We start from the raw sequence: 8,006 nt of genomic DNA on the forward strand, positions 1-8,006 counted from the left end.
GCACTGCCTCCATCTCCCTGCCTCTCCTGGAGCACCTGCAGCTCACAGCTGGGACAGGTGTCTCTCTCTGGGAACACCTGACTGATGGCCAGGCCAAGGAGGAGTGGGAATGGGGCCACAGCCAGCTGGGGCTGGGCACTGCTGGGTTCCCAGGGCTCAGTGTTGGGGCCGGTCCTATTCAACATCTGGCCTGGGTGGACAACTAGGGGCAACTGGGAGGCTTGATGGGGTCAAATAAGGAGTGTGGTGGCCCACTGGGAAAACTGGAGGTTAACTGGAGGTCTGGAAGGCAATGCCCTCAAGAGACCCCAAAGCCCACCTGGGCCACCATGGGTTCACTAACGAACGCCCCAATCTCCTTCTCCCAATGGATTTCATGGACAGTTGTGATCCTTGACTGACCCCCACTTGGTACTGGGAGGCACAGGGAGCTACTCAGACCATGTTGGGAGACAACTGAAGACACACTGGGAGCAAAGGGAAGATGCTGGAACCATGTTGGGGGTACTGGGACCATAACTGGGGCAACTAGGATCATACAGGAGGGGACAACTGGAACCACGCTGGGTTCATACTGGGAGTGTCTGGAACCACACTGACTGGGGGCAACTGGTATCATACTGGGATTGACTGGGATCATAGTGGGATCATTCTAGTAGTGACAGGAATTCATTGGGACTGTTGGGGGTGTGACAGGGATCATACTGAGTCGTTGTGATCATATTGGACTCACAGTGGGAGTGACTGGAAAGCACTAAAATCATACTGCAGGGGACTGGAATCATACTGGGATCATTCTGGGAGTAAATGGAACCATGCAGATGACCGAGAGCAACGGGAACCACATGAGAGTGACTGGGATCACAGAGGACGATTACACGACGATTACAGAGTCCGTACTGGCACCGCACGGGGACGGTAACTGAGACTACCCGGGCAGCACCGAGGCACGGGGTGCCTGGGGGTGGGGCCATGCAGAGTTCTGCTAATGAGCCCTCGGCGGGCGGAGTCCGGCGCGGCACCGGGCGGTCGCGCGCCCCGATTGGCGCGCGGAGGGAAGTGACGTCACGAGCGGCGCGGCGGGAGATTTGAACGGCACGGCGCGGCGCGGCGGATCCCGGCAGCGGCGTGGGGGCCCCGCACACCTGAGCTCACCCTGACTCTCCCTTCCCCAGCCGCTGGGTCCCCTTCTGAACTCGCCCTGACCCTGCGGTGGACTCGGCAACACCATGCCCCGCCCCAAACCCACCCCCCGACGGCGCGGGCGTTCCCCAGCCCCCCCATCGCCCCCGCGGCGGGCACGCAGTGAGTGAGGGGCGGGGGACTTCCCTTATAGACACCCCTTATGGACCTCCTACATCGAGCCCCCTTTCAGGCCCCCCTCTAGAGCACTCCTATGGACTCCCTCTATTGTTTTCCTCCGCCCCTAGCCTGTGCCCTATATACCCCTATATGCTTCCACCTCCTAGAGTCACCTCACATTCCCTCTCCCCTATAGCCCCTCTACCCCCATACTCCCTGTCCCCTATAACTCCTCTATGTCGGCCATAACTATAGCTCCCTATAGATCCTTTATACCCACAATGTCCCCCCAGACCTTACAGATCCCTTATAACCTCCACAGCCTTCCCCTGTCTCCCTGGCCCCTATAGATCCCCTATAGCCCCCTGTGTTCTGACAGGCCCTATAGATCTATACCCCCCATGTTCCTTCAGATCCCCCCATCTCTGCCCTCCAGGCTAAATATATCCCCTAAAGCCCCCACAGACCCCTATCCGATGCCCCCACAGGGCGCCGCCCAGGGCAGCGGGCATTGCAGGAGATCCGCACGTACCAGAGAAGCACCCGCCTGCTGCTGCGCCCCGGCCCCTTTGCCCGCCTGGTGAGAACCCCCCACATCGCTAAAATCCCCAGACACCCCGATTTCCCCCCCAGAACCTCCCCAGCACCCCCCATGGACTCCCAAACTCCCCTGGGACCACACAGATCATCTCAGATACCCACAAAATCTACTGTGGGACCCCCAAACCCCTCCAGGACCCCCCCAATTTCACCCCAGAACCTCCAGCATTGTCTGGGATCTTCCAAACCACTCTGGATCCCCTCTCTTGAGATCCCCAAATCCGTCTCAGGACACCCCAGATCAACCCTCTCGACCCTGCAACTTCCCCCAGAGCCTTCAAATCCACCCTGGGACCCTTCAGCTCCCCATTGGACTCTCCCAAATACCCACTGAAACCCTTCAAACAATCCTGAGGACCCCTTCAAATCCAACCCCAAATCCACCCTGGGACCCCTGAAATCCAACCTGGAACCCTCCAACCTCCCCCTGGACCCCATCCCAAAAACCCACTGCGATTTTCCAACCCCCTACAGACCCACCAAGTTACCCCCCAGAACCCCAAATCACCCCCTGGGACTCTTCATGACCATCCCTTTCCCCCAGGGCCCCCCCCTCAACCCTGTTCCATCCCTCCCCATGTCCTTGTCCTCTCCATCCTTGTGACATGGTGAGCCTGTCCTCCCCCAACATCCTTGCATATCCTCCAATGTCATTCTGTGGTTCCAGACATCCTTGTGTCCTGCCACCTTCAGAGGCTGCATGGATTGAGAGTTCCCTGTGCCCCTCCTGCTGTGCTGGCACTGTCCCCCCGTCCCATCGGGGTGTCCCCATGTTCCCATGGCCGAGGGTGTTCCCAAGATGTTCCCAGAGTGGTGCTTCCCCCCTGCCTCCCACCTGGCAGACCCCAGGGTGTCCCCGTGGTGATGTTCCCATGTCCCCACTCCCCAGTGTATTCCCAGGTGCTCCTGTCCCCAGTGTTCCTCTCCCTGGGGTATCCCCAAAGTGTCTCCAGGGTGATAACAAGGGTGTCCCCAGGTCCCTGGGATGTCCCCAGGGCAGTGTCTCCACGTCTCCAGGGTGTCACCATGGTGGTGGCCCCAGCCCGGGATGTCCCCAATGCCCCCATATCCCCTCCATGTTGTCCCGATGTCCCCGCACTCCCTGTGACCCTGCTGCCCCCATGTGCCCCCCTCGCTGTGCCCTCTCTGCCACAGGTGCGGGAGCTCTGCCTCCTCTTCACCCGCGGCGTCGATTACCGCTGGCAGAGCATGGCCCTGCTGGCACTGCAGGAGGTGCAACTCGGGGGGCCCAGGCGTGATGGAGGGAGGTCACAGAGGGCTGGAGGGGCCCTATGGGTCCTGCAGGGGTATCCAGGGACTTAGGGGTGTGGGGAAGGGGCTGAGGGGGATCTCATGGGTACTGAGAAGGTTTCCATGGGGGCTGGGGGGCTGTGGGTGCTGCAGGGGGAATCTCTGGGTGCTGGGGGTGTCTCTGGGGGCTGGGGAGGTCCAAGAAGGTCTCTTTGGATGCTTGGATGAGGCTGAGAGGTTTGTTGGGTGTATGTGATGGGAGCTGAGGGGGAGTCTAGGAGGGTCTCCATTGGCTGGGGGTAGGGTCTATGGGTTCTGGGACAGGGTTCTATGGATGTTGAGAGGGTCTCTGGGTGCTGGGTGGGGCGGGGTCCCTTATTCCCAGGGTCTGTCGGGGATTGAGGATGGGTCTTTGGGTCTTGATCCCTCCCTAACACATTTGCAAGCACAAGGTGCTTCAGTCACCTATGGGTGGGTTTGGAGGGACCCTGCCCCCTGGGTGTGTGTTTGGGGGGAGTCTCTGACCCCGGGGGAAGGTGTGGGGGTTGGGGCATGCTGGGGAGCTTTGGGGACCCTCCCTCAGGTTTTGGTTCACAGGCAGCAGAGGCCTTCATGGTGAGGCTGTTGGAAGACGCATACCTGTGCTCGCTGCACGCCCGCCGAGTCACCCTGTTCCCCAAGGATCTGCAGCTGGCCCGGCGCCTGCGAGGGCCCGAAGCGGGGGGCATCTGAATGAGGACCCCCTGGGGAGTCTCTCCTGATAATTTCACACCCATAATCTTACTGGGACCTCCTATGGGACCATCATGCTGAGACCCCCCCCCACCCATAGGGTCCCCCAAGCCCCCCCTCGTGGACCCACCCCATAGACTTCCCCACCTCAGGATCCCCAACAACCCCTTCAGGGACCCATCTCCGGGTGGAGGTCCCCTTCCTTAGTCCAGCACCTCTCAGATTATTGAGGACCACTGCCCATGATCCCCCTGGAACCCCCATCACCAGCATGCCAGTCCCAGGGAAGCCTACTCAGGACCTCCACCCTGCTGGAGACCCTCCCAGTTCTGCTGTACCCCAATAAATGTTTGTGACCCCTAGGTGCTGTTGCTGGGGGGTTTGGAAGGGATTTGGAGGTAAGGCACCACAGGGGGTAACTCTGGAGGGCAGGAGAACCCACAGGGAGAGGTCCTCTGAGCATTTTAGGTGAGGGCACCTGGAATGGGGGCCAGGAAGGTCTTGGGGCCCAAGGGGTTCCACGTATAGTGGTGGTGGGGGGTCGTCTAAGGGGTTGGTGCTTAAGGGATTTGCTTTTTGAGCGGAGGTCAAGGCTTTAGGGGCGGCGCTTAGAGGTGGCTTGAACGTGGGTAGGGATTCCTGTGGGGGGCGGGGCTTAGTACCCCGCGGGGGTGGGGCTCTGGAGGTCTCCCGTCCATGGGCGGAGCTTCAACGGGGTCCCCGCTATGGGGCGGGGCTTGGGGAGGGCCACACTTGGGGGGCGGGGCCACGAGGGTTCTGGACGGTCCCCGGCTGCTTTTCCCGCTGCTGCCGCTCGGGGCGCTGCTGAGCGGGGAGGGGCGGGACCTGCAGGGGCGCTGCACCGGCAGCGCCTGTGCCCGCGCCTGAGGGCACGAGAGGGACCCCAGAACGGACCCGCCCAACCCCAACCCTGCCCTGGGACCCCAACCCCCCCTTCCTCATGCCTTGGAGACCCCTCCCGAGCCTCAGAACCCAAAACCTACCCTGGGACCCCAAGTCCCCTTAAAACTGCCCATCGCTGCCATCCTTGGGGTACCCTTTGAGCCCCCCAAACCTCAGGGACCCCAAATATCCCCCCTAAAATCCCAGCCTAGCCCCCACCCACCTGGTTTGGGATACCTCCAGTTTTGGGGTCTCCTCAACCCTCTTTTTTTCCCTAGACAGTCTGGTGCTTTTTTTCCCTAGACAGTTTGGTGGGGAATATTTTTGTTACTGAACTTTCAAAGAAAGGTAACAATGCAAATTGTGGACAGGACAGAAAATTGCTTTGACATCTCTAAGGACCCTATAAGCAGCAGTACATCTGATAATGAAGAAATCACATTACAACCCCAAATTAATGATGAAACCTTCTATGACAGTCAGGGTCTGCACACTGTTACTAAAACAGTGTGGTACGCAGCAGCCAAGCAAAGTTCCAGGAAAAGTATAGCACACTTACATAGTAATCGGAAACTGGATATGTTTGGAGAGTGCCTCTGGAAGAGGGTAATTAAATAATTTGTCTGAGGTGGAGGCCCAAGGCTTCTGGAGGCCAGAAGTGTTTTTAATGGTGAGTGACTAGAGAAAACTGTGTTTTTTAACTCGGAATGCCGCCTATTGAGCAGGAGGTTGCATCCATTAGAGAGGAGTGATTTGCTTAGGATTGAGACCCCAACCATAGATCATGGAACAGAGAGTGTACAGAAGGCAGTGTTTTTGCAACTGATGAATGACAGATGTTCCAGGACAGCCCTCACCCACATCACTGGTTAACCAAGTATGTGGCTGCCATGGTTAGAGTTTTGCTGAACGTGATAAAACACTGCGGCAGAATTTCAGGATCACTTGAAGCAAGTGTTAACCCCACAGAGAGAAAGACAAGGGAAAAGACCCTTATCGTGGGGAAAGAGATCTTCAGGGCTAATTAGCTATGGCAGAAGGATTAGTTTCACTTAACAATTAGTAAACAGAACAGGAGTAGAACAATTAGTAAACAATCAGGAGATTGGAATTGCACCAAGGAAGCAGACTGCCCAAAAGGGGGCAGCAGGGTCCCAGTGCATGATGGAATGCAGTTTGAGTGAAAGGCTTGCAGAAAGGAATTTCTCAGGAAGTGATAAATTATCCACTGCTGTTCTGGAGAATGTAGTACTTGGGGAAAAGGAAAGTTGCACTCTTTTGCCACAAGCAGGATAAAGATGTTGATGTGGGTGTTGGAACTCCTGAGAGACCTATCATTACTATGGCCTCACAGGCTAATGTTGTTAATTGGAGTCTTAGAAATAACTTTTGGCATCCTCAGTGAGCTGGGGGCTGGCAGCTGCAAACATTTAAGGAAGCTCACCAAAAGTAAGACTTACACAGAAAATGAGGTATCAAAGTTACCACTGGCTTCTGAGATGGAGACAGGAGAAAAGCTGAGAATCCAAGTGGATAAACTTATGACTGAGAAAGACCATCTTAAGACTCTACTTGCTTCAGCAGAGTGTAAGGAAAGACAATTATTTTAGAATTTGAATAGGGAAATTATAGAAGAAAGAAACAAGACCTGAGAGAGGAAACCTTATTTATCCCTGTTACTAAGAAATGAACAATTGCAGAAACAGTTCCAGGAAGAAAAGGAGAAGAGATGAAAACCAAAAGAAACAGCAAAGGTGATGCTTAAGCAAGCTACGAATTCACCTTGTATTGTGCAGAGTCCATTCAGGTGGCTGATTTACAGAAGCATTCCACGCACAAGCCAAGTGAAACTGAAATGCAACAAGTGGAACCCTATCAATACATACTAATGACTCACACATCCAGATTCCAGTTGGTTCTTGTCAATGATTAATTACATTTCTAATAGATATAGGAACACAGCATTCAGTAGTAATGAAGCAGGACGCCAAGAAGTTGGGTGTATGACCCAGACGCTAAGAGTTAACATCACTTTAGTAAATGGAGCACATGTTATCTGTCAAGCTGCTATGGTTAATTTATGGGTCCTGGATGAGAAGTGGATATTGGCTACTTGCTTTGCAATCAAAGATCACAATGACAATATTTAGGGTTTTGATATTCTGAACGTTTAAGTCTGTTGTCTGCCTGATGTCAGTGAGTCAATGTTAATGTCTGCACATTAGCCCAAACCCTAAAAGGAATCCAGAGACTGTGCTGACTCCACATGGCACCTGCACTCCCTGATCCAAAGACTGCTAGTGTGTCCCCGTGCTGGATTTTTGCAGCAGGGAGAAGTGGAATTTCTGAAGTTCTGGCCAATGTGGCCCCACTAAGAGTTGAATACCCAATTACTGCAAACCTAACAGCCACAATACAAGCACCCGTGTGCTTGGGCATTGATGAGGTGGTGACAGATTAAAAGGAAAAAGGTACAATCACTCAGTCACACTCCTATCTCTCCTGTCAGAGACAGTGGCCAGTGATCATTTTAACACTCCAGCCACATAGAACATGCCAGTGTTTAGCCAATGTTCGCTGTTGGCATTGCCATTATGTCACAGATCACAGAATATTCTGAGTTGAAAGGGACCCACAAAGATCATCAAGTCCAGCTGTTAAGTGAATGGGCCATACACAGATTGAACCAACAACTGTGGTTCAGCACCATGCTCAGACCAACTGAGCCGCTCTTAGGTTCTGGCTCACGAAAGAGCTGAACATACAGTTGTGGCTTATGATTTATAACAGGCAGTTGAACACCAGTACCACATCTACAATCACTGCTGTACTAAACTTTGCGGAACTCATAGCTCAAATTAGGAGAGCATGCTACCCAGGGAGGACAACTCAAATTGCAGGAGATCCCCCTGAAAACACAGGAAGCAGCAACAGCAGTGGACAAGCACTTCATAAAGTTGAAGTTGAGATTCCTCCTGAAGAATGTCAAGGCCTAACACCATGAAAGACCAAAGAAATATTCACTATTCAACTCAACCACATTTAAAGAGATGGAACAGAGAGATTCTGAGTGGGAAAAAGGAATTTTGTCATTAACAACTTGAGCCACTAAGGGGTAACCTGTTCAGGCTAATGCTGCTGAGACCCATACTGTTTTTTCTATCCAGGAATGATATCAGTAATGATTCCAGCACATCCCCACTGAGGATCAAGTTAAC

The 8,006-nt window shown here is 54.2% G+C and overlaps 1 protein-coding gene across 1 annotated transcript; it reads left to right on the forward strand.

Moving 5' to 3' along the window:
* The first annotated feature begins 1,229 nt into the window (after positions 1 to 1,229).
* Positions 1,230 to 3,885, forward strand: LOC128947427 (histone H3-like centromeric protein A). The gene is made up of 4 exons (XM_054291684.1): positions 1,230 to 1,305; positions 1,791 to 1,882; positions 3,058 to 3,135; positions 3,751 to 3,885. The coding sequence occupies exons 1-4, from the start codon at positions 1,230 to 1,232 to the stop codon at positions 3,883 to 3,885; spliced, it is 381 nt and encodes a 126-aa protein (XP_054147659.1).
* Positions 3,886 to 8,006: the final 4,121 nt, after the last annotated feature.

This window comes from Melozone crissalis, unplaced genomic scaffold, assembly GCF_028551555.1.
Source record: "Melozone crissalis strain CALT ecotype California unplaced genomic scaffold, PUWL_Pcris_2 ptg000105l_1, whole genome shotgun sequence".
Taxonomy (NCBI): Eukaryota; Metazoa; Chordata; class Aves; order Passeriformes; family Passerellidae; genus Melozone; species Melozone crissalis.

What these genes read in the sequence shown, in the direction of transcription:
- LOC128947427 (XM_054291684.1), top strand. Translation starts at nt 1,230, where the DNA reads ATGCCCCGCCCCAAACCCACCCCCCGACGGCGCGGGCGTTCCCCAGCC. An exon ending in CCGGCCCCTTTGCCCGCCTG is followed by an intron (nt 1,883 to 3,057) that starts GTGAGAACCCCC and finishes TCTCTGCCACAG; the next exon opens with GTGCGGGAGCTCTGCCTCCT. An exon ending in CCCTGCTGGCACTGCAGGAG is followed by an intron (nt 3,136 to 3,750) that starts GTGCAACTCGGG and finishes TTTGGTTCACAG; the next exon opens with GCAGCAGAGGCCTTCATGGT.